Source organism: Cloeon dipterum, chromosome 1, assembly GCF_949628265.1.
Source record: "Cloeon dipterum chromosome 1, ieCloDipt1.1, whole genome shotgun sequence".
Taxonomy (NCBI): Eukaryota; Metazoa; Arthropoda; class Insecta; order Ephemeroptera; family Baetidae; genus Cloeon; species Cloeon dipterum.
In genome coordinates this window covers 31,474,146-31,500,678 of record NC_088786.1, presented here as the reverse complement: position 1 = coordinate 31,500,678, position 26,533 = coordinate 31,474,146, and the positions used below count along the sequence as shown (strand labels likewise).

At 39.3% G+C, this 26,533-nt stretch overlaps 2 protein-coding genes across 5 annotated transcripts; both read right to left on the bottom strand.

Moving 5' to 3' along the window:
* Positions 1–794: 794 nt before the first annotated feature.
* Positions 795–5,001, bottom strand: LOC135938162 (beta-taxilin). Of its 2 annotated transcripts, none has more exons than XM_065481737.1 (11): positions 4,844–5,001; positions 4,049–4,185; positions 3,734–3,934; positions 3,529–3,675; positions 3,284–3,478; positions 3,115–3,222; positions 2,868–3,026; positions 2,605–2,815; positions 1,695–1,920; positions 1,188–1,341; positions 795–1,130 (listed from the first exon to the last, which is right to left on the bottom strand). In XM_065481737.1, the coding sequence occupies exons 2-11, from the start codon at positions 4,112–4,114 to the stop codon at positions 1,104–1,106; spliced, it is 1,494 nt and encodes a 497-aa protein (XP_065337809.1). In that variant the 5' UTR covers positions 4,115–4,185; positions 4,844–5,001; the 3' UTR covers positions 795–1,103. The 2 variants fall into 2 exon arrangements, with proteins under 2 accessions (XP_065337809.1, XP_065337816.1); XM_065481744.1 differs by lacking the exon at positions 4,844–5,001 and adding an exon at positions 4,281–4,515.
* Positions 5,002–7,699: 2,698 nt separating this feature from the next.
* On the bottom strand, positions 7,700–26,082 carry LOC135938176 (uncharacterized). 3 transcript variants are annotated; one of them, XM_065481755.1, is made up of 2 exons: positions 25,931–26,082; positions 7,700–8,700 (listed from the first exon to the last, which is right to left on the bottom strand). In XM_065481755.1, the coding sequence occupies exon 2, from the start codon at positions 8,694–8,696 to the stop codon at positions 8,313–8,315; it is 384 nt and encodes a 127-aa protein (XP_065337827.1). In that variant the 5' UTR covers positions 8,697–8,700; positions 25,931–26,082; the 3' UTR covers positions 7,700–8,312. The 3 variants fall into 3 exon arrangements, with proteins under 3 accessions (XP_065337827.1, XP_065337837.1, XP_065337845.1); XM_065481765.1 differs by lacking the exon at positions 25,931–26,082 and adding an exon at positions 11,924–12,020; XM_065481773.1 differs by lacking the exon at positions 25,931–26,082 and adding an exon at positions 11,773–11,906.
* Positions 26,083–26,533: the final 451 nt, after the last annotated feature.

Below are 26,533 nucleotides of genomic sequence, written 5' to 3'. Positions count from 1 at the left end.
TAGATGTTGTGCGAAAAGATTCAGGCGTGGCGATGACAGCATATAACGAGAAATGGCATGCGCGCGAGCTAGAGGAAATATTAAGCGTCGCAATTTTCCATCTCGTTTTATGATGATAAGTCGCTGCATTCATAGGTGAAAGAAAAAAATGCACAAATTGCCCCACAATTCACCAAATAGGCGCAGAGCATTTTAAATTTTCTCTCCTCGATATATACTCTCCCACAATTATTGAATGAGCGTATGTTGGGCGTTTTCAGGAATTCCTCTGCCGCCAGATCTGTGAAAGTGAAAAGCAGATTCACACAGGCTGAGTGAGAGATGAATCACTGTGGGAACAAAGCAAAAATCTCAAGCTGCGGTTTGGTCACACACAAACTGCAGCAGCCTCCCTCACGTATGCTTAAACCAGAAGTTGCTAATTATATGACATTGCACCTGGTGACAAAAATGCCAAACTTCCCTAAATGAGGAAGTGGAACCGCGTCTCTATCGTAACCGCAACGCAGAAAGGTATGCTTTCTTTAGTGTCATTAAAGACGCGTTATATAATTTTCCAGCAAATATTATAATACCGCGTGCGTGTGAGCGAATATGCAGAGTGAAGATGCTCCATACCGCTTTCTTTTGTTCGTGGTAGGATGTGTATCTTGCCGAGGTGCATGCGCCTTGACCTATATCTTGCATGCCAATTCAATAAAACGCGAAGCCATAAATCACTCGCCGCTCACATCAGACCGTAATTGAAAATAATTTCTTGGTGCGGGGCATGAGCAAATAAAGATGCAATCACATTCCAAGTGAGATTTTTCGTGAAATTTTTATTTCGACGCTTTTATGAAAAAACGCTGGTTAGGCTAAAAGTACAAAATATTCGCTTCAAACAATTCACTAAACATGGACTTCTCGCTGTTCCCAACATTTTAGTTAACCATATAGAGCACGCCACGAGAAACTCAAAATACAGATAGCATTTAAATGTCAAACAAGGACAGGTAAATCGGGTGGGATTGTGGTCTGAATAAATAAAATACTAAATTATTTCAGAGGTTGAGAGATGAAACTGTGGTGCAAAAACTTCTTTCAAATATCAGCGGTATAATCTATTTCTTCTTCTTGCGGCCTCCTTCCTGTGAATTAAAATATCGACTTTTATGTCGCGTTCAATTTAAAAATATAGAAACAACCTTAGCTTTCTTCTTTTCTGGGGTAGGTGTGGATTGTTTGTTGGTTTTCTCAGGAGCAGGCTTATCAACAACAGCTTCAGGCACAGGGTCGTTCAAAGTTGAGGCACTTGCAGAGCCGTTTGTGCTAACAGTGACTTCGTCAATACTGTTTTTTCTGCAAAATTGGGCCATAATGATTAATTAAATTGTTAGTGATGTGCTATCTGATAATGGAACTAACGGGAATTTTTCTAAAAACATTTTAGGCAAGTATTTCCCTAAAAAAATGTTTTTTCTAATCGGTTTATCTCTTTCCAAATGGACTAGTGGGAAAAACATGTTGAGCGAATAACATGTGTCCACAAGCCTCAATGGAGGAAACCCAGTCGAGAAAAGAACCAGCTTTTGTAACTGCCTCCTACTGGGGGACACTTTGGTTTCTTATAAGCTTGGTTTCTTATAATAAACTTAAATTCAGAGCGATTTAAACGGATAGAGCATCACTTATTTAGATATGTCATTACGTACTTTTCAGTCTGTTCACTGTCTACAGTTACAGTGTCAATCGCTGCAGCTGTTTCGTTGGAACTATTTTCCGCAGGAGGATCAAAGTTAATTTCTCCATCATCATCAATGATAGGAACTGGATCAATCACAGGCAATGGCATTGGGGCTTTGGGCTGCCTCTCCAGCAAGGCGTCAATTTCCTCCTTCTTCATGATAGCAGGCTGAGATTTACCAGCATCTTCATCATCTGCAAAATAAAAAACAGCATAATTTTGTGTAAAATTTTCAATATGAAACAGACAAATTTGAACAAACAGCATTACTTGTTTTAGGATGAAAATTTATAATAAAATAAAGCCCTTTTCAAAAGATAAATGTGTTATTTGTTGTGATCACTTGTAATTGAGGCAAAGCGCGATAATGCAGCTTAAGAACTCTTCCCACGGGGGCAAGATGCTTGCCAATTTTGCTATTGCCTCAATTACAAGTGATTGTAACATCTTCATTAAAAACAATTATTTCGTTATGCAATAAATTTAGTATGAAAAAGCAAAGAATGTGAGTAAGAAAATTAGAGTTATTATAGTTTCAGTAATTTTGTTGGTTTTAGTACTGTTTCTTTTATCCTGAAATTTGTAAACCATAAAAATAGTTCATATAAAATCACCTGATAGATTGAAACTGTGTTTAACATAAAATAAAATGTTTTGCTTTCAAACAAAATAAATGGATTTCTCAAAATGAAACAAAAATCGATTTGACTGGTAAACCAAGTTTTGTCGAAGAATTATTCCAGCAAGAAACTGGGGAAAGTTGAGAAAACGTTTTTATCAGTACATTGCATTTAATAAAAATTGTTTTTTGCAACCCTGTGAATCGCACATGACTTGATCTTCAATTATAGACCAATTATGTTGATCAATCAACTTACATTCTCTCAATTTGGAGATATGCTTGCTCCGCTCCTCTTGCAAAGTACGGCAGAGTCGCTGCAGCTGAGACACCTGTTTACCAGCAAGCACCAGCTCCTCGTCCCTCTGCTGTTTGTCTGCAATCATGTCGATCAAGGCATTGTGGCTCTTCTCCCAACGCAGCTTCCAAGATGACGTCTCCTTCTCCAGCTTAATTATTTTCTTTGACATCTGAAAGTCCCATCAGTCAGCTTTTATTAAGATTTTTAAAATTAAGTCTTACTTTGTCCATTTCTGCCTTGAAGTTGACGAACACTTCATTACTTTTGGCCAGCGCCTGTTGGAACTCCTCATACTTGTCTGAGTACATTCTGATCTGACCCCGAAGCACGTCTTCATTCTCAGCGGTTTGCTTCAACTGTTGTTGATAGTTGCTAAGCTCCTAAATAAAAATTTATACTTTTAACTTTGATAGGGAGTTTTAAGTTTTGCAGACGTTTGATTGTTTACTTTTATTAATTTTTGCTTACCCTCAAAAGCAGTTCCTTTTCCTGCATCAGTTCAACCTGGACTTTGGCCAATTTGGTTTCTGATAGTTTGGTCTCTAGCTGATTTTGCTTCATCAACTTCTCAACTTGCTAAATTTTCATAAAGCATTACTTTTATTAACAACAACAAAAACATCCATGTGAATATTACCAATTCCCTCATTTCATATTGCTCGCAGATGATTTTAAACTTGTCTGTCAAAGCTTTGTTCTCCTCTCTGAGCTGGTTGTTTTTCTCAGCGTTTGTTTGCATCAAGGAATTGATTTCGTTGAGAGTCACATTGAAACGGGTGGACAGTTCCTTGCGTTTCTCCTCTTCTTCCCGGATGCGAGCCAAACTCTCTTCCTGTAATGATTTTTTTAATTAGAGAGTACTCACAAAACTGAACGCCCTACTTTAATGGTCTTGTTCTGTCTCTGTAGCTCTCTGCAAAGATTCTCCAGGCGGCCTTTGGTCAAAATCACTTTGGAACTTTCATTCTGCGCTTGCTCCTTCTCGGCTTGCAAAACAAGAGCTCTTTTCTCACTTTGCTTCAGTGCTAACTAAAATTAAAAATTGACTTAAATAAATTATTCTAACTAAAATTGTGACTGTACGCACGGCAAGTTTTCTGTTGTCTTCAAGTAGATCTGCGTATTTCTCACAGAGGAGGGTGATTTTCTCCTCTGCTGAAGTCACAGAATTTAACGACCTTTTCAACTCCTCAAGACTTTTATTTTCATCTTCAGGCTTGGCTTTTGACTGCTTCTTGGACACGGATTCCTTGCCATTTCGGTATTTTCCACACTTGCTACGACTGTCCTAGAGACATTGAAACAACTTTGTTCAACATTGAACCCATTTCCATGGCAACCAGCAAAAAGAACACAGCGAATTAAAAGAAAAAATTCGTAAAATAATTTTGGAGTCTCTTACTTTCTTAGCTGCATCTTCTCCGTTTTTCAAGTCACCGTTGACGCCTGCTTCTTCAACATTTTCCATCTCAAAAACGGATCAAAAGCGCTAAATTCTCGGACAGCTGCAATCCCTCAAGCGTGTAGGTTGAGTTTAATCTGCAAAATCGTGAAGGAATTCCAAGATTTATTTTTTACTCCGTGTTTTTAACGATTTAGCTTGCCAGAAATACACTCGAAAACAAAATCCTTACCTAACTTCTGCTTAGAAATTAAAAATATGAACAAAACATTCGAAGCTGCACACCCAGTTGCCTATATTTGTTTACTTTTGAAGCGGGCAGCTGTGCTGAGCGCTGGTTGGTCGACGCAGAATCGTGCCTCCAATCAAACACTCCAGCCCGCGAAACTAATTCCATTCAATGAAGAATTCACCTTGACGTTAAAAATTGTTAGGATACGGTTTCCGTTTACTCATTGTTCGCATGGCAAAATTTAAAATAAATCTAACAAGATCCCCTTAAACACTGATTAAATGAAGTTTTTAGTGAAAAAAATGAGAAATCTTAAAAATACTAAATTTGGCAAAATAATTGAACCGCATTTATTTAATCTTATTTATACCTGCGTCCGTCATAAACGAATGATAGATCATCATCATAATCACGCGTAGCAGGTAAAAAGAAGAGGCCGCCATTACTCTAGTTTGCTCTCACGTGGGACTAATTTTCCCCGTGAGTATACTCCCTCAATGTTTAAACGGACAGTTAATACGCTCAAATTTTAGTTTCCGATATTCCATCATGGATTTCCTCACCTTGGAGCAGGAAACGTCAGAAGATTTGTGGCCAAAAAAGCAAAACGAGACAGATAGTCACAGGAACCAAATGTTGCCGTCGGCTGAACGCACTGCAATGCTTAGAGGCTATTTTAAGTTAACTCTCGTCAGTAAATACGGACGTATATTTTTAGATAGAAAGTGAGCCCCCACGGGCTTTGCACACATGTGAGATAGAGCCTATCCCCTTTGCGACAAAAAACGTCTGACCACCGCAGTCGCGTGGACACTAAAATTTAAAAAGCACTTTTTTACCGTTTAAAAAATGGGTATCGTTCTGATTGTGAATTAGGCGCGTTGCCTCGACTGTTACCTTAAATTTATTGAAAAGTTGAGGCCTGGTTAAGCTAATTCGCACTCACCCAATACTACGACTCAAAATAACGAATGATTCTAACGATGCTTTGGGAATTTAACATTCGAACACAAAATTGTCAAAAATGTATTTAACTGTTGTTAAAGCAAAGGCAAGCTTTGAAATTAATTTAAATTTGTATCACACGATTGGATTAAAAACATTCTTTAATATTTTATAGGACGCCCAATAAATTTTTCATAATTTTCAAGCATCTATTTTTCAGCACAAGATATTCATAAATCACCAAATCACATTGAATCGAGGAAATAAATTTCATTTTAGACAAGTGATTGAAGCTAGGCAACCTGCTTTCCATTCACGTTGTGCTCGTTGCATACATCATGTAAAAAGATTGAATTTTAAAACCTAATTAAATAAAAAAAATGCTTGCAGTTATTTTTGGGAGTTATTAGGAATTATTTGGACCGTATAAACACTTGATTATTCCAAATAATTATTACCTGATCATTTTCCCCATTAAAAACCAAACGTGACTAATTTTAGTGCGTTTTTCACAACCGCACTTACAGCAGCTTATACAACCGGAAAGACAAACGTGTGTCGCTGGTTGCATAGATTCTAGACACTTAATTGCGAAGTTAAAAAAAGCTGGCTTGGATAAGCCAAATTAACATTTTTTTTGAAAAATCATGCTGTGAAATTTTTAAAATAATAATAATCATTCTGTGTTTGATAGTTTCTTTATATTTATTTATTATTTTTTGATCGGTTCTAATAACTTCGCAATGGAGATCTAGAACAATATAAGTGAGAGTGAAATGTATGCGTTGTGTTTAATTTAAATTAAATATTCAAATTTCATATTTTTATTTTATTTATTTATTTTTATTTTTTTATTTTTTGTCCACATATCTGAATTCTTCAACATTTAATCACATAATCATACAATATCAATATTATAGAGATGAATTGAATTTACTGAAAGTTTTCTTGAAACTAACAAACTCTTCATGCTATAGTTTTGGTTTCTGCCCAAAGCTCTTCATGAACAATCAAATTTTTGCTTGCAGTTTACATAATGATGTGATATTTCGAATCATGAAAATTTTAATGTACATGAAATAGGGCTTCAGGCAGAAACCGGAACTAGCAATTCAAGGAAGGTGACATTTTTAGCTTGGAGGAAAATGTCCGGATTCAATTCATCATGTAAAAACGACTTCGTTAGGGTTCAATACCTAAATTCGCCACAAACTAGAACATAAATATTTATTTTTCCGCGGTTAGAAATTACTAATAGGGATCACTACCCAACAATTTGTGTCAATTATAATGCACTTCAGTCATTCCAGGAGATACTAAATGAAATGCTGTGTCTCTTGAGCTATGCAGGTGAAATGAAAACAAGAGAGAAAAGTTTCGAGTATACAGGCGAATTTGTGGAACCTTTGATTAAAGGTTTTGCGTGCCAAATATCAGATAATGAGAAAAGAGGGTCGGCGCACTTTGCCGATCTTGGTCATTATCGATTAGCTGACTGATCACCCGTGAAAGTGTTTTCTGTTTTGCTGAATATGAAATGTGAAAGTACTCGTCGTTGCTCTCGGCGCGCGCGGAGATGCAAATACCCATAATAAACACACGCAGCACAACACACAGTCGGCGTGTATAATAAATACGCGCGGTGAAAGGCGGCACGGAATGATATTTTTATTGCGATGAGCACCGAGACTTTTTGAAAAATTGTGCAGCTAGTTCACAAATTGATTATATAAGCTGCCCTGCATAGAGGCCAGCGTTTGCCTGTAAACACAGATTAGCGGCTCGAAAACTAATTGCAGATGATTTGCAGATTCGCTGCGGCAAGGTCGTTCCAAATTTTCGTGTCCGAGTGCGAGAAGCTTGTAAACAGTTGCACACACACACACGTGGTGGGGAGATTTTTGTAGTCCGCTGCCCACGCAAATTTCTCGAGGATGGTAGCAGCTCGTGCCAAGAAGTGCTGTCTGTGTGTGTGTCCTACAATCCTGTGGGTGCACGAGCAGCAACATTCAGCACATTCCTTTGCTACCCTTGAGAACAATCACTGATAATATTACAACCAGTTCGTTAAGGCATTTCACTTGAGATATTTAGTTTGCCTTGAAATTAAGGTTCCTGGTGCTTGACGCAATCATTAAAAAATATTTGATTCAATATATAAGGTGGAAATTTAAGAACTCGTTTCGACTGATAGAATTTACTCACGTTTCTGTTACTAATCAGAGTGCGACATGAGGACAAATTTAGATTTCAGGAGGAACGCCGTTAATTCTTTTTAATTTCAAAGATCTCAAATGCAAGGATGAATTTTAGGAAACCTTGACCATCCTAAATATTTTAAATAAGACAGTTCCATCTCCTAATTTTACAAGGACTCAGCTCGTTCAATGCGTTTCACCTCTCGAGACAAAAAAAAACGACAACTTACTAAACGGTTGGGCACATAAAAAGATGAAGGAAAAGGCAGCTTGAAATTCCTCTAAAAAACGAAGTTTATTTACATTTATACACGCACAGAGCACACATATCCATTTGCTTAAAAGTATTTATGAAAATGTATTTACACCACTAAAAAGAAGGAGCAGTGTGTGTAATTTTAGTGATACGCCGATGGGGATAAAGGTAAACTTCATTAGCTTCAGAACCGTTACAAGTGAGCTCGATCGCGTGTGTGCGTAGTGTGTCGAAACCGAGTCATCTCTGGTCCTGTGTTGTGAACAGCAGAAAGGAGAGAATAAATAATCGTATTATAAAATTATCAACGTTCTCGTGTATAAAAAATAATATTTTGATGCAAGCTTCTCTTCGTCGTGTCTCCACTTGAGCTTGATTTGGTTTTTGTCAAATTTCAGCAGCCTCGTGAGAATTTTCTGGACAAAAAACACCGCTGCTGTCTGCAAAATATCGTTTTCTAGCCGCATATTCGTTCTCATTATTAATTAAAGTAAAAATCAGTGCATCGTGGGTGCTTCTTCTGACAATGGGACAAAAGTGAGACGAAAAAAAACACAATAATTTTTGGCACTGGGGCTAACGACACCCACGAGATGAACAGGGGCGGGTCAGGGGGCATGGCAGTCGTGGTCCTTAGATGAAACCGGCCTGCTTGAGGATCGAGAAGACCTTCTGGCGGGGGATCTTCTCAGCCTCCCTCTGGTACACCATCTCCTCGCCGTTCAGCTTCCAGCTCTCCTTGGCCAGCGCCTGCGCGATCCTGGGGTTCTTGTAGAACGGGTTCTTGTACTGCTCGGGCAGGAAGGATTCCTCCTCGGCGGCGCTCACCACGGAGTGGTGCGGCGTGCGCTGCACCTCAGGGGCGCGAGCGAACTGGATGGGCCGCGACACGGGGAAGCCGCCGATGGATCTCGACGCCGGGATCGGAGGGGGCACCAGGGCGCCGGGGAAGTAGTAGGTCTGTGCGTGAGCGGCGGCCAAAGCGCCCAGCACCAGCAGCACTGTCGTTTGTTTCATTTTTCTGTCGACAACGAACATTTTTGGATTAGAAATGGTTGAATTGTAATACAAATATTTATAAAAATGTATCAAAATGCCGATATGTGAGGGCTATTTAAATAGAAAATACTCGGCAAACAAATTTTTATACCATCCCGTTGGTCCGCATTGTCCAGGCATTCCTTGGTGTGTCATGACAAGAGATATTTGAGTATTTTGGGGATATATTATATACACTGTCCGAGATGGTAAAAAGGTGGTTAATCAAGTGATTGAAATGCTCAAACAGCTCAACGGGCTGGGAGGCGCACCGGTGCCGACTCGCCACTTGCTTTCAATCAAAGACCTCCGTGCGGGGAGGCGAAAAGAAAGCCACATTGGGCCCAAGCTCCTCTGCGGCCACTCGGGCCGTATTTTATCTGCTCGGCGGTGTTATTGGCACCCGGTGTGCTCATGTGAAGTGCTGAGCAGAGGTTAAAAAATGACTTGAATTATATGGGCTTTCTAATTTCTTAAAAAAATAAAATGTAAAAAAATGAGGAGTATTACAGCATACAAAAAGCAAATGAAATCTGCGGTTGATCCATGATATTCAATGTGTTATTAATTCAATACCGCATTGATTGCGATTCCTTCTCAAATCATGTAACAGTTTTGGTGCTCTAAATGCAAGCACTGGAGACATCAAAGTTAAAAAATTATCAAATTTAATTTTCCCAGTTATCTCAATGCGAAGGTAAGAGTTTCAGGCTTATAGAAATCGACAGCAGATCAAATCTTTTGTACTAGGAATGTTCACATTTCAATCCAGAGTTTCCCGCAATCAATATTCTTGTGGAAAATTATCAAGTTTGCTTGATGCTGATTGTAAATTAATTTCCTTATTTTTAATGAAGTTCGACTTGCTCATTAAAATAAAGAAATGATTTTACTCTTAACGGATTCAACTAACAATGCGAGCTATTTGTAAGATCAAAACAAATCCATCGTAAAATTTACTCCATAAAAACAAAAAAAAAGCACAAAAGCGACACTGGCGCTGCTTTCTTAAAATATAAAAGGTGTTCAGCCTTTAGAATAAGGATATGACTCTCTCATTGATAATTGCGGTCGTAAATTTTCTTAAACAACTATGCATCCTTGCAAATATCGATAATTGCACTATTACTATTAAATCCATCTCCTGCTTTTCGACCTGAAGCAAGGGAAACCCTGAGGGCAACGAAAGTGAAAGGCCGTCTCCGGTGTCCTTTAAGGGTGAATTGAACCCGGAATCGCGTCCATTGACGGATGAGATGGTGCCCTTGAAAGAGAAGGCAGATTGAGTGCCCTGAGGGGAGCGGACCACTCGGCGGCGGCAGCCTTGCCACCGCCCAAGGTCGTGAACGTGACCCAATTCGCATTTACGTGTTTGCGAGCAGATCGATCCGCTTGCACTGGATTTTCCTGCGCGCCGTCATCCGACCTTCTGCATTTTTGACGAAACCGCGGCAGTTCCGTCTACCGGCTTTTTGCCGCGCGCGTGCGACTCCGCGGCGCAGTTATGTCATCGGCTCGTTAAGTCGCGACGCCAGCCGTGATGACGAGCCGCGAGAGATTTTAGGCAACTCTTCTGGCGCTGGGAATGCGTTTATTAAATCGTTACGCTGCAAAAACGCGGGTAATGACGAGACTTGCTGCTACCATTACACACAAAACGTGAAAGGGATCGACTAATTTGAGGATTTCAATTACACCGCTCGTCGAAATCTCCCCAAAATTGATGGTTTGGCACTCGCGTGATTGTACGTTACGTTTGCAATTTCTCTTGTGAATTTGCGTGCTTGTTTCAATTAGTAATTATGAATAAATTTGCAAAAACCACTTAGTTAATTTCTGTTTCAATGCTGCAATGTTATCATTCTAAGGAATGCTGAAGATGTCAAAGAAACCGTAATTTAGCCGAGATGCTAACCTAATTTCCACCTCTAGATTGAATGGCATTGCATAAGTCGCGGATTTTTCGAGCCAAGTTATTCTGCGTAGCGAGGAAGCGGTGCAATATTCATTTTTTTTCTCATTCCGGCCGAGAGAGAATAAAACGTGCAAGTCACGGAGAGCATTATAGCTGCTTTTCTTTCTCCAATTACCACACAATAGGCGGCGCAGGCGAGCTACTTCCTCGCTAATTGAACCGCTTCGCAGCTTCAGCAAATGCTGCACGAAGGGAGCAAACAAACAAACAAATAATAAACAAGCCGAAAAGCGGAAAGTAGAGTGCACACGGCCGATAAAGCAGCAAATTGAAATTGAAAGTGGTATTAAAAGTCCACTCACATACACCCGAAGGTGACGCAAGGCGCGTTTATCAATAGGCGCAATATTAATGAGCCGACACTTTCTTTTTCGCTCCAAACCAGGGTGACAAATAGAGTGTAGTACAAATGTGTGGTCGGCCAACTCTTGCGAATTTGAAGCTGAGCTAATCCAACTGGCATCCGTCCCGCCGCCGACGAGTGACCTTACTCCGAACCTTTTCATAATAATCGATTACTACAAACAGTGGAACACTTTACTTATGCGCGCCGCGCACACGCGTACACGTACCAAGCAACACACTCGCTCGCTCACTCGCCGGGAGAATGTGTGTTAACAATTATTATTACTTGCCCTGCTCTTATCCCATTCAGAGGCGAGCGTCCGCCGTTTTTCGTTCCACTCGGACGAGCTCGAATTTCCCAACTGCAGCAGCTAATAACACACGCCCTGCCTGCCCGACTTGAATATAATATACGGCCCGCTCGAGATTTATCGACGCCGATAACAGCAATTAATATTGCGCAAAAATACGGCACGGTTTTTGATGAGCATGCCCGGTGCTTCAGTTATTACCGAAAAAGGTTTCCCGCGTGCAATGATTTAGTCTCAATTCTCTCTAATAAATCAAATGCTTGGATGAAAGCTTCAAGTGAAATCATTATTAATAATTAAATTCACGATTGTTAAGCTGCCAGGAAATTGACAGTTCTAGATTTATGCAAACAACAAAAAACAATAATAGCTTCCATTGTTTTAAATTTAAAAAAATGTTCAAGTTAAAAAATGTTGTACTTACAGGTTCGAAGGAAAATCAATTAATAGAATGGCAAAACACACGCGAGAGTGAGTGAGAGAGCGAGACTAGACCACCAGAGCACGGCACGAGCGCAGCAACACTGACCAACAAGCAAAGGTATGTATGAATGCTTCGAGGAGCTTGCACCTACCAAGAGGGTTAGGTCCGCGAGTTGCACCTGCAATAAAGGTGATGCCTGCACGAACCTGACTTTATACGCGGGCAGAGGGAGTCCAAGTCGCGGGGCCTTGGAAAACACGGTCATTGCCAGAACAAAAGCCGCGCGCGCCGACCAATTGGCTCGCAATTTGCCTCACTAGTTTTCTGAGAGGACCATCCAGCACAGAGGTCACCCGATCGGCATCCTGACTCACTCGTCGCTTCCACTTCCTCGTCGCTCGCGCCGATTTTGGAGCGCGCCGTTCACCCGCGCGGAGACGCGTTTTTTGTGCGACACCACTTTCGAGAATCTGCGTGGAAGCGAATTTGGAGCTTATGCTTTCTTTCCACTGGCCTTTTCTTAGAAATTAGAGAATATGATTTTGTTTTTACTTTCCTCCTGGAAATCTTATCCATGGCATAACTATTTCAAAACAAATGATGACTAGCTTCTTTGTGGATGATATCTCCGTGCTAAATTATTCTCTTGTACAGAGTATTCCATCTTTTACAATTGTCCCAAATAGATCCTGAATTTTTGTCAAGCCATGCAATCACCTTTTTCACTAAAAGACGCCTGCCATACCTTCCACTTTATTATTTGTAAAAACAATCAGTATCAAACAGGGGAACTTTGACAATCGGCTGGAATTGCATGCCTATGCCTATTGCATTTTAACATTTTTTGAACTTTGATGAACAAAACTAATATTATACGAAGTATTCAATATGAAGTTGTGAACGCCTGTATTTATTATTTATTTTTGGGTAAAATTAATAATTCACGAGTTTAAAGCAAATAATCATGAACAATTAAATTAAATAAGAAAATAACAGCAATTAAAATAGTTTACATAATCCAGTTATTATTTACATGTACATCCTTCTAATGTGCTGTACTTTTTGTTAAAAGTTAAATACAAACTAATAGTATTAGCAGCAAAAAATGTTTTAACATTAAGTAGATTGTAATTGGTAAAAAATTCAAATGTTTTATTTATTTAAATTATATATACAAATTGATATTTTTATAAACATTTTAAAAGCATTAATTTTTATGTAAACGTATTTATTTTGTACATATCATACGTTATTTAATTATGTTGTTTGCTTTTTATTTAAATTTTAGTGACAATATTCCGTTCTTCAAGGAACGTTTAACTAAATGCTTTTCATTGAACATATGTACATTGCTAAATTTTTATCAATCTGCTATAGATACATAGTGGCCGACTATCATTTCGATTAAATTGATAATTATAGTACTATCAAAGGTTGATCATAATCACATGAACATTTTTAGTAATTATATTTTAGCATTGAGTTAGGACCTATCTAATTGATATCTTAAATAACTGCAGCACTTAACTGGTAGATTATGTATGAATCTACTTAGATAGGAATGTTTTCATTCCCTATTAAAGCCCTTGCATTTATAACAAATATTTGAAAAAGCTAAAACGTAAAAATGGATCAACCCACTCAATCAAACCTCTGCTGCTTATAATGCGCAGGACGCACATTCACTTTTCATCAACAAATTGCTGAAATTAAACCTGGCGAGCCGAGTATAAACAAAGAACAATTCACAGCATTATTTATTGCACGGGAGGGCCATTAAAGCAATCGCCATAATGCACCAATTGAAATACAAATAATAATCCGCGAGTTATTGCTTCGGGTAACTGAATCGCGGTGTGGTGCTTGCTTTTATGACTGAATAAGCGTCTGCAGCCGAAATGCAGTGCACACACAATATTATGCACGCGGCAATAAAGAGAGGCGTGTGTGGGAGAAGTCTTTGAATGAGCACTTATCTGCCTCTCGCATCGCGCAGAGCAAAGTACGTGCTGCGGTTCAGGACCGACAGTTGTCAGGCTGGAGGTCGAAAAAATATTAAAACGTAATGATATAATCATCTCCTTGACAGGCAAGTGCACGCATTCCGTCGGCCGTGTGTGCAGACAAAAGGATTATGCCCTGCTAAATGCGGCGAACGCCGTGAGACTCTCAAGAGCTCTGCAAACTGATGCCATGTAATATTGCAGTGTGATTTCGTGACGCGACGCAATGCAAAAAAAGGTGCAGCAGTTGATTCCATTTTTGTTTTTTTAACAGCGGTGCCGTTGACATTGAAAGGCGAGAGTCACTCAACTCAGGGTTGTTTCCTTCCGAGCAGCAAGAGCCGAGCTGGCAGCCGATATTATTTCGTTCGGGAAAGTGTGCGGTCACCTTCAAGATCTGTATCGCTAATATAGATTCGAAACTGGCTTGTATATTTAAACTGACTTGAGGCAACACAAAATAATTGTTCAGTTTGGTATCAATTTTTTATGCGGTTTTACTCGCTCGGATTCAATTTACATTTTCGCTGCATTTTTAACTAATTTAATAAACGTACATAATTAATTTATTTTAATAGCTCCAATAAATGCATGTCTCGTTGCTTTTTATTAGTCAAAACCACTTATAAAAATAATTGTTTTTTTGTTCTTAACCTAATTTTCGGAAAAAGGATTAAATTTTTATCCTTACTGATCATATATACTATTTTAAACATTATTTTTTAAACTCCAGGTGAATGAAAATGTTTGATTAATGTCCCTGCTACTGTAAATTTAATGTTGTATGTAATTTGTATAAATTATAAATATTGGGGTATTTTTATAGTGAAATTTGTTACCTTAATTATTACAGCCACATAGTCACATGTGTTTACATATCACTAAAACAACTTAAAAGAATGAGAATGGGAAATACACGGTAGTTTGGTTACTTCCAGTTAGTCCTTTGTGATATAATAATTGTGGTTTGAAAGGAAAGGTATCGCGCTGATGCTTATTTTATGCCTCGCAGACTTACGTATCATATGAAAATGAATTCGAAATTCAACACTTTTACTCGTAATGAGATCGAGAGGCCAATAAATTAGAAGACAAATGCCTGTTTTTACTCTGCCGGGCTAGTGTGTGTGTGATCTGAAGCGTGTCAAGGAGGCCGCGGGGATTGCGTCACTCGAGATCGAAAATGTAAATCAAAAGCCTCTTAACGTGATCCATTAGAGGAAAGCCTAACAACGAGAATGGACCGCAAGAGGATTAGAGCTAGGTGGCCGCAGAGAATCGCTTGCGGCCACCTTTAAATATATTGTCCCGTTTTTCTGATGCAATAATAGCGGACACCGTTTGTAAACAAAGAAAGATTAGACGTTGGTAATTAATTATGCGTGCGACGTTGCAGTTATAATGTGTTTGCCGGCCACTAGTCAACGTGCGATTATTGTATCAAAACACAAACAAAAACAATGGCTAGGCGTGTTTTTAATCATAGTGCATGTCTCAATCTCTACAAAGCAACTAAATTTATGGAAATTTTGTAGAATATACAGATGTTCATATTTGTAACATTAAAATTACGTTTAGATTTCCAATCTTACAAATATTTACCTTTTCCCTTTCTCTCACAATCAAACTTAATAAGGAGAAGCCGTTTAAAGCAGTGTAATCTTTGATCTCTAACTTAATAAGAAGCAAGTCTGAAGGAATTCCATTTATTTACGGGGCGAATGACAACTCAAGGCAACAGTGGGCAAAATTGAATCGTTAAGCGAGCCTAAAAAGTGTTTCATTATGCTGTGGCGAGCAGATAATAACTTTCCGTTCATACTCGATAATAATCAAGTGCTGAAAAAAGCAATTTTCCTGCTCCCCCACTTGCGTGAAATATTTGCGTTTTCAACTCGCGACGTGCCATTCAAGGCAAAATCCGACGCGCGGTCTGCGGATCAAATTAACTTCGTGATTAGCACCCGTTTTTATCTGGATCAAGAACGCATACAACGCAGCCAACAATGAGAAATTATACATATATTCAACGGTAATTGCGGCGTATATTTCAATATGGTTATCACGTGCGCGCCGCTTGCCAATTATTATTAATTCCCTCTCTGCTGCTGCTGCTCTGTGCGCAGGTGGTCGCCCAAGGGTCGAATTCGCTCAAAGTTATTAGCCGAGCAAAGGAGAGCGGAAAAATTCAGCATTGGACTTTTATTCTTGTGCGTATAGTCGGTTGGTCACCCTCAATTTCACGGACGTCCGTCTGCTCTCGTCTCGTTCGTGGTTGCACACAAAATCTCTCACTCATCCAGTTGTAATTAATCACGTGAGCGGCCTCCAATTTTACAGCAATTGAGTGATTATCGCTATTCATCCTTGCATCTAGTTCAAAGGCTTGTTTGTATTCGAGCTTATTTCCACGATGTTGTGTCGAAATCCATAATTATACTAGTTTGCAAATGACGTGGTTCTAGATAGCAAGGCAATAATCAACATATTTAATTGTAATATGTTTGAATTTCAATTTTAATTCGTAACAAAATGTTCCACAAACATTAACACTCCTTTCATATGAAATATAATTCTCCTAGTAAGACCTTTAATAGGTTTATCTGTGGTTTTTCTTGTTAAAAATAGTTATTTTGAGAGATTAAAATTTTTTTAAATTTATCGTCACTTCTGAGGGAAAGATTCAGCTAACAAAGAATGTTATAAATTTTGTACCGACATTTTTTTCATGCATTGCATATTCTTGCTTTTCAATACATAAATTCATTTTAAGGAGAAAAAAGGAAAATATTCAGCAATATAAAACGTTTTTCAACAATTTTTTAGACTTTCGTGTCAAAATAGAGCGAAAATAACTCTGCGCATTAAGAATTCATTGCATTTTGACTGTTTAATTTGCTAACAACAATATTCGAGTAGAACAAAAATAAGGCTTTTGTTTCCAGTCTGCTTAGCGTGTGTACAATTTATATTTGCAATTCAGCCTAAAAGAGTGTTTGGCACAGTTAAGATGAAAAAAAGGATATCGTTATATATATTAGCACTTTTTGTAGCATTCAGCAGATACAATCTTTTCCCTCTTCCTGCTTGGTGCCCCCGGGTAAATAATTAGCCGAGGTGCCGACCGTGAGCACAGCCCGCAACCGAACTTGACCGAAATTCCGTGCAACACTCTGCAAAGGCGATGAACGACTTTGGCCTTTCACTCGCTCGCGTTCACCCGCTGATCGGCTCAACGATCGCGCACATCCATATCTGCTCGGTATGGCGGAAGAAATTCGCGAGACCCAATATTGTCTGAGTTACGATGCCAATTACGACGCGCTCCCAGCGTCTCGTAGAGAGATGAAACACAGTTTGTTGTTCAAATTTTAACATTTTTTAAAGCAAATCACTAAAATTTTTTTTCATAATTTAGAGAAACAAAATAAGTAATTTATTTGTGATTGTAAAAATTATTTCAAATGAATATTGTTATTAATTTAAAATTACACAAATTTGATTTTAATACTTTCACACATATATCAGGAGCTACTAATATAAAAAGATTATTAACTTTTTTTTCTGTTAATTTTATTTTTATAAATTATTTTAGTGCAGAATATTTTGAAAAAGTTTAGGCCGAAGAGGCTATTGATAGAGGCTGATAAAAAGATTTATTTTAAATTAGCTTATCAAAGTCTTCTGTTAAATTTTGTAATAGCCATCAGACATTATTTAGTGTTAAAATAATGACGACACAAGACGAAAGAAAGGGAACGTTCCTTCCACTGACTGTGTTTCACGTCCCCGCCGCTCGCTTTTAATGAGCAAAAAGGGTATAATCCTAATTGACATTTCGCGCAGCAGGTTTTAAAGCCGGCACTTACGCTAGATTGGATTTTCGCACAGCTCTTCTGTGTACACGGGGTTCATGCAGGAGCATATTGTGCATTGTTGGTTGCTCTTACTGTTAGCTTTTGACTGGAGGATGACGCTCATCTTCGTGGGAAATTTCTATCTCTCGTGATGAGGCATGGTGCTTATTGTTCGTGCCTCTTGCGCAACATCTTTGGCAAACAGTGATAAAAAAAGTGGTTTTGTGCAACTTTGTGATTGAAGTTTGTATTTGCACCCACCAAGCAACATAATTGAATTTCATTCAACGCACGTTTCAATAGAGGAGAAAAATATTTAGAAACTCACAATCAGCCAAATAGTTTCACCCGGGTTTGGGAAGGAATTCAAATTTTGCTATCCGGTGGCCTAGAATTTTTGCACTAGAAAGGAGGTCTACCATAAAACTGATAAGACCAAATCTTTCAATCCAACGTGAAATATGCAGTTCAAGAAATTTAAACTTGTTCTATTTGGCCGGATACTTTATTGGAGAGAAGCACCGCTGAGGGGAATTTTTAATATGCAATGATGGCAGGTGTAGAAATTCAAAGTGTTGAATAATTCCACATTGCACGCGGCGCAAAACGCTAAAGTATGCGTCGCGAGTAGACTTTTTTCACAAAGCTCTACATTATTCTGTTTGCGGTCGGTGTGTCACATACACACGCAGTGTTTCCTTAAGTCATTATTCACACCAGCGGCGACAGACACACGTGCTTATTGGTATGTATTTGTGAAAACGTCGTGGAAAGCGTGGATGCACACACAACCCTGCTCTCGACACACTCAAAAATCAATCGCGCCACAACAGAGCTCTTTCTTTCCTCTCGCAATAAAAACAAAACTTATGGCGAGGAGAGAAGTCAATGCAGCAAAACGACGAGCTGCTGCTGCTGCTGCTGCTTTCTCTCTCAATAAAACAAAACTCATTAGCGTGCTTCTCGGCTTCAACCTGTCTGACGTGTGTGAGAGAGAGAAAGAGCAGACGCGCGAGTGCATTTTATTTTCCTTCCCTGCAGCTGCAGCCGGGGATGCACACACAAGACACACTCATATGAGACAGAAGCGCGAGTCTTCTTCTCGGGGCAGGCGAAGAAATGCCGTCGCCGCCGCCGCCGAGTGGACACGCGGCCGACGGACGGACCTGCTGCACGGGGAGAAAGCAGAGAAAGTAAAATGGCTGCTTTCTCTGCTCATTGCAGCAATGAGATTCGCACCGAGTGCATACACTTTTGTCCAAGTTCAGCCGGACCTTGACTCCGCGCCGAGCTGCGTGTGGCCCCAGGGGCTGCTGCTGCCGAACCTATAAATAATCCGCCGCCGAGCAGCATTGAAAATGCACTAGCTAACCTACTTCGGCCAATAACAAATGCATTTGGTGCAAGGTTTTTCAGATGCATTTGATTGCACCACTCACCGGTGCACGCTAAATCTCCGCTTTGATTGTGATCGGATTTTTTTTCATCAATTTTCTAGATCAAGAGCAAATAGTAACTATCTAATATGGTGTATTTTCTATTATAGATGAAGCCGTTTTGATCTGATTGCGTGCCACTCAAAAGTTGATTAATTGCTAGATATCCATGCTTCGTGGATTTATAGGGGCACTAGGGAAATTTTTGCTTATAGACATTATCATGAAATGCAATCTTTAGAGTGCGTTGCATTTTAATTTCTCGTATCTCATTAAGAACGTCTGCAGGATGCCCGGTGAATCTGAGCAAGTTATAATTGATTGAAAGAAAAAAGGTGCTCTATATAGAGGGCTGTATTCTTTTACCACCCAAAATTCTGGGTTATTTTCCATTCTGCTGAATTGTTATCATTTTCATAGGTATTACATTTATTTTGGATTTTTTTACACGACAAGTTTCACCCACATTTTTCTTAACGTCAAATCTTTAAAAATTAAATGAATTTGGGAAAAGACGAAAAACACTAAAACTTGTGTGGTGGTTATTTTGCTTCAATATCGCGAAAAACTATTGCTTCTGAAAAGATGTAAATAAGCAAATGAAACGACAGTCACATCACGCAAAGCACTTGTCCAATCATTCCGATCCCTGCTCCCTCATTTGTCAAACTCATAAGTGGCGAAATGGTAGATAACTTTCTACTTGTTCCCATCTCACTACTGCAGAACGCGTCTCTGCGGTTTCCGTAATTGATTCAATCCTGATTGATTTTTGCGTCAGAAGACGCGAGAGGTTCAATCAAAATCCCCTTTCGTCTTTCGGTTTCTCCCGGACAATCGTTTTGACCGAAAAAGGAGCGAATCAACAACAGTGTGTCAACAAACACGAGGAGTGCGAAACCGGTGGCTGTTTGATTTTTATAATCGCGATCGCAGCCGAGTCTCGAGAGAGGAACGAGCACGGTTGGTGTCAAACAAAACACACATCCGCCTCGGGCGTGGAAATGATACAATATCTGGGCACGTCAAAATTGTTTACGATCACTATGCGAGAGTGCGGACAGTCATTAGTGTCGCTCAAATGAGATGCATGCACGTATATATATAATAATCATCATCATTTCCCGGCAGAGATTGCATTTCGCAGCGCTAAAGTGTGCACATCTAATAGCTGATCTCGATGCACTCTTCTGAGAAACGAGAATGTGTCTACTTTCTATGCGGCCGAATGGAAATTTCCTCGCTAAGGAATGATGTGCATTTCAACCGGAGACGCTAATTTATTGACCGCGCGTGTGTGCTTGTGTAAATAATTAATTTTACACGTACGCATTTGAAAATAAATTGAGTTTTGTTGGAGCGCAGAGAAATCTATCGTCCTCCGCAGGCGTTTCAAAATTTCAATGTGCGCAATAAAAAGCGAGAACATCTGCCTACCGAAGGCAATCCGGCCGATTCGATGCATCGCACAGATCCACTTTGAATGCATGTGCTGCGCTCGCCTCATTTCACTCAAGGCCGAATGAAGATTTTCAGTTTGGTTAATTTTCTCTATAGGGTAATATAAAGACGCGTTTTTTTATTTTTAGAGATCTTGGCTTCAAAGGTTGCATTGCAGCCTCAAATTATAAAGAACAAATTTTGATATTATTGTTTATTTAAACAAAAGATATAACTGTTCAATCATAAATAAAAAGGGATTGGTCGTCCTAATAATTGTTTAATTTTTCTTGCAAAACAAAGATTCACTTATACGTGTAGACCTGACAACAACTATTTACATACCGATGCTAAATAATACGTATTATGGCCACAAAATGTAAAAAATTTGGAAAAACATGAAGTTTCCTAGAAAAAGTCTCTTCCTGCTTGAAATTTTAGTTGAAATTTAGTAACTAAATATCTAATAACCCTTTCAAAATAATTTTGCGTTCCAAAGAGGATACAATAAATAAATAAATAAATAAATAATTTTCCGTTTGTAGGTAACTTTTTTACACACAAAATATCCTTACAGTCTAACTATTTATTTTTAAAAACGATTGTTTTCGTTCAAAACATAAATTAAATGATTTTTCTAGAAATCAAACTAATGTTTCAATACAATGAAGGAAAAGGACGACCGACCTTTTAATTTTTACCCGTAAATGTGCCAACGAGAGGAGAATGTGCATTGTTGCACCAGTTACAAAACCGACGTGCGTGCGGCGTATGCGAGGTGTGTAAGTGTGAGTGTGGGTGCTGCTCCACATATTGCAGAAAACAGACACATTATATAATAGCATGCAATTGCAATATATCCACATGAAAGTGAAGACGATCCGCATCTGACTCGCAACTCACGCAGACAATAAAACAGATGCACTATATTTTTTTATTATTCACCAGACACGCTAGTGCTGCAGAAAATCGAGCCGCTGCCAAGAAGTATGAAATGACACACTTGGAACGTTGAGGTAGGCTCGTTACAAAAATAAAAATACATCCTGAATTAATAACGGTGTTTTCTTTTGATTATTGTGACCATCGTCGAGCGAGAGTGAAATCCACATTCGAGTTAAGTATACACGTTGAGGGCGAACGTGCGTTTCTTTCTTGGAGCGAAAAGCAAAACATTTTTTAATTTAACTCGTCGGCTCGACTAGACTCACAAGAGACGCGTAGAGCGCGCGCGTTCCGCTCTGAATGCCGCGCCGGAGCTGCAGATGTTGCCTATGATGTAATTAATATTTAAGCGTGCATATCGCTCGATTTCATCGTCGAGCACACGGAGCACGCACCGTGATTAATCCTCTCTGTCTGCGTTGTTGTTGTTACTCTTTCCTGAACACGCGGAGGCAGAGAGGTCCGTGCATGTTGCGAAATTCACTGTGCTGCTTCATTGAAAGGCCGGATCATAAATTTTCAGCTCTGTTGTAATTAAAACGTTATTGGCACAAATTGTAAAGAGGAACCTTGATTTGTTGGTTTCATTGGTGAACTTAATTCGAGTTTCATTCGGTGTTCAACAATGAGGGAAATTATCAAAGGCCTTGAGAGAAGTGCATAAATGCAGGGCACATTATTTGCACATCAGCAGGATTGCGCTGCGAGTGATTGTAAATGTATTATTTATGTATACAATCCACACATGATCATTTTTTACTTGTACTTGATCGAAGAAGACTTTCAAGAAAGAATTAAATTTTTTAACTGCAAAAAAATGTTTCAGCTATTGTTGAAAGAAGTACCCTGGCTTGTTGCCCGCGTTTTCCATAAAAATTACGCAAAAAAATCGGCGTGTGCTGCTTGATGGTGCAGTAATGACGATGATCATTGCTTTTTTATTGTGGATTTTCATAATGTTGCGGCAAACAAGCGCCTTTTATGGCCCCCGTGCTCTCCGCGAGCCGTGTTAAATAAGAAAAAGGGGCTTTCATGTTTTTTGTGTGAGTGAGCGAAAGACGCGTTTATGTAAATATTGGCCATTTTTCAGCAAGGCTCACTCTTGTAGAGAGCGTGTGTGTGTGTGAGTGAGTATATTCCTAAATCAGCTGCCGAGATGCTTCGAACAAAAACAAACAAGAAAGCAAGGTACCGTGTTATTACTTCTTATTTAATAAGACACACTTTACACTTGTGCCTTTCTTTTTTCTTCTCGCCGAGCATTTAGTTTGCTAATACTCTTACTCGTCCAAGCAAACCGCCAGCTTGTCTCCGACGCTTCCTCAAAGAACAAATAGATTTACATGCTTTTGTTACGCTCTTGAAATTAATTGCATTACAGCTTGCAAAACGCAAACACACACTCTTGGAATTTTTCATATTTCACTCTTAGCACGTTATAAAAAAGCGACGCAGTGCATATTATTCTCGAAAATAACCCACTACTTTCTTTGCATAAAACACGTTACAAAATCCCAGCGGCCTCTCACGCACCTGCTGTTTTCGGAGGAGTTAATAGTTGGATGACTCCGGCTCTATAATCACAATGGCGCGCGCACTATTTAATAGTTAGTTGATTAAAACGTGGATTTTGGCACAGCTGCTGCATGGTCCGTGGATAATTTGGCGAAATTGTGACCTCTGCCATACCTACGGCCGCCGCTGCTTCGGCGGGTTGGCCAACCGGCACCAACAGCGTGCATTCAAGTCTCCGTTCATTTCTATATGTATTCGTCACACGCAAATTTCCAAATTAATCTGGTTTCGCCAATTTCTCTGCTCTTCCGACTCAAATTCCTCGCTTCTTTCACTTCTGGTGACAAAAAACGCGTCTTTTCAAAGTGGTTTCTGGGTCAGTGAGTATAAATAATATTTATTTCCGACTCTACCGGTCAATCTCCGCGCAACAGCTAGTTTGTGTCAAACTTTGAGAGCAGCCGGAGAATCGAATTCCATCTCCTGGAGATTACGATTAGTGGCGACGGCGCGGTGACAACTTCATCAACGCCTTGGAAAGAGTTAAATGGTGGGTATCGTGACTTCTCTCAGAGAAAATTTCTATAAGAGGAGATTGAGCAACTGGTGCATTAATATTTTTTTTTAGAAAACCGTAACAAGCGAGGAAAGTCGCTGTTGTGATTTAGAAAATCAGAAAATTGAGTTTTTTCTAGGATATTGAACTCCTTGATTAAAATATTGTAATGGAGAGGTCCAACGATTAATTCTCTTCAAACGACAGTAATGTAAAAGGTTTATCACTTAAATTTGCAATAATTAATTCAGGACCAATTAAAAGTTGAATTCTAGATTTTGACCGATTACTCGAAAAAGACAAACAGTTTGTTGAAGATTTTTTCTCTTAAACTCGATTCCTCTGTTCGCAGTCTATCCGACGGTGAGTCAATTTTGAGTTTAATTCCCTTCTGCTGAAAAAAATCCTGATTTTTGAATAAGGAGACAAGAGCTCACTGATTGATTTAGCATGTCAACTTTGGAGTCGATTCTCTCACACATTTAAACGGCAATCTTGGAAAATTTTAAGTCTTTATCAGTTTTTTAGATTCTTATAAAGTAAAGGTAAATAGGATTTTCACAATTTTTCTGAGCAGCGTTACTTTAAAACGTTTAATCCATTCATATTAGTTCAATAATGTTGTAATTTTCGTAACTTTTATCAATTGTTCGTTTTATGAATCGGGTGAGTTGCTTTAAATAAAGCAAAGGTGTCAAACAACGTGCGTGCGACACGCTGACTCGATTGCCTGGACATCAATTTTGACACCGCAACGCGATTAAAAAATTTGAATACAAAGCCAAGAATGGAATGGAAGCGAGTGATTGGGCAACCGCTTGTCAATTTCGGACTGCTTTGTCGTCACACAATCGACTTTCATTTACATCAACACACAATGCGAAAGGCAGCAGAATGCGTCAGAAAGCAGAAATCATAACGGCGTTGATTGCCATCTCTGAAAGGTAATCAATTAACAGGCACCCAATATAATAATAATAATTATGAGCATGATCTGCGAGCCCGCGGCGGTCCCTCCAGTCGATTTGAATACCGCCGAGGTACGCTGATTCGCGCGCAATTCTAGTTTCCAAGCGGACTCGGTCGAAAAGAAAGCTGACCCTGTTGCCTATTTTTATGAGATTATAAAACAAAATAAAAAAACGTGCACGTTGTCCTTTTCTTTCTTTCCTTTATTTTCCTCCGCTTGTTCTGAACCCTTTCTCCGGTTTCTATTAGCCAAATGCCCGTAATTCACCGATAGATTCGTATGCGCGCGCTCAGCCTTGAACTTTGAGGTCAGCATCTTCGGCATTCCGCGAGCAGCTACCTGAATTTTATGGCGTTACTTTTTTTTACATTCGGCGCCGCGGGCGGCTCACATTCAGCTCTTTAAACGGCCTAGAATTAATTTTATCCGCCCGATTTACGACTCGTTTAACGCTTCGGCGATAATTGAAGATCTCTCGAGGAAAAAGATAAAATCATCAAGATGATGTCTAACAGTGCGCATAAATTGTCTGCCTCCTGCTGATAGCGCCAGCACCGCGGTCTGATTGCCATTTGATGGCACTTTTTGCGACTGTTTTATTCAGCTGAGGAATCATTTTTGCACGTTTGATGAATATTAATTTTATGTTTGGTGCTAATTTTGTTGGCAGGCTATAAGGCAAAATTGTTTCCATTTATCAGCGCGTAATTATTTGACACTTTTAATGCTACAATTCTTGTCTTTTGCAGCAATTTATTTACACGAATTAATTTTTTGAATACATTTATAATCAAGGCAGACATTCTATCAAATGGGTTTAATTTTTTATATACATTTGTGGAAGAGAATGTTTATTTTTATTAAACGAGATAATTTTAAAATTAGGCAGTTGCGCAATAATTAGAATGATTTTCTCATCACATGTCACAGCCCCGAGGATTGAGGATGTGTGCATGACATAATAAGGAAGAGTTTTGTTGATGCTCCTGCGGCTGCCTTCTCATCAGCCCACTTTTCAATATAACTCTACCGCTGATAGACTTTTACAACCGAGATTCAATAAAATATAACGTGTATTTTATATTTTGTCTTTTTAAATAAGGCAAATGAAATGGTGAATGGATAAAACATTTTGCAAAAAAAAATATTAAAATAAGAGCCGAAGAACTAAAAATAAATCAAAATCTTAAAAGAACATATTAAATTAATTTGCAAATTTACTACGACAACAGCAAGGTGTTGTGACTCTTTCGTGGATTCACTCTCTTCTAAAGATAATGACTGCAATTAGCCCGAAATCTCTTCTCGCGATCGTTTTGCATAATACATATGCATTATTAAAATATTAAAACGAGAAAACGATATATTAGCGACAGGGGTAAAATTTCGAGTCAAGGGGTGGGGACGTCGTCCGTTCGGATACTTCGAATACTCACGTGCTTCGAGTGGGTTGATGGACGCAGGTCGTCCCTGGCCGTGGAGATGTGCACTGCTGAGCTGGATGGCTCGGTAGGACGCGCTGCTCGGCGGACTCCCTTCCTTCGTTCACCTGCTCCTCCCTCCCTCGTTGAGTCGTCCCTGGCGAGGACCGCCGCAGACAAGTGTAATTCTTCGAGTGTGGCGCCAGCTGCGAAATGCAACACTCTCACGTGCCCCGCCGAAATCCTCCTGTCTTTTTTTTTACCGCCGTGCACGACCATTGTGCGCGCATCACAAACACACTTAGCTTAATGCGTCCCGCTGAGTGAGCTTTAATAACCTGCCAGAACGATTTTCGCAATCGTCGCCAACGCAGACACGTTTAATTGTGCTCGCATGCCCCAAACAGCCTCTGATGGTGTTGAATTTCACGATTTCTTTTGTTTACTTTACCTGAGGAAAAAGGTCACTCTTTTCAACTGACCAAATTCAACTTTCCAATCTGACCAGCCAACACTAGTTTTAAATTTTAAGATTGTTAGTTTAAATTTATAAATGAATGGTTTTTCTAATAAATATTGTCATCCGTTGCCTTAATTTCCAAGTTGGGGATTTTTTTT

Bases quoted from the DNA above. Each gene is read 5' to 3' on its own strand.
- LOC135938176 (XM_065481755.1), bottom strand. From the start codon at position 8,696: ATGAAACAAACGACAGTGCTGCTGGTGCTGGGCGCTTTGGCCGCCGCT.
- LOC135938162 (XM_065481737.1), bottom strand. From the start codon at position 4,114: ATGGAAAATGTTGAAGAAGCAGGCGTCAACGGTGACTTGAAAAACGGA. The intron at 2,816-2,867 runs GTAAGACTTAAT...TGGGACTTTCAG, and splicing joins TCAAGGCAGAAATGGACAAA to ATGTCAAAGAAAATAATTAA. The intron at 1,342-1,694 runs GTACGTAATGAC...CCAATTTTGCAG, and splicing joins GACAGTGAACAGACTGAAAA to AAAAAACAGTATTGACGAAG.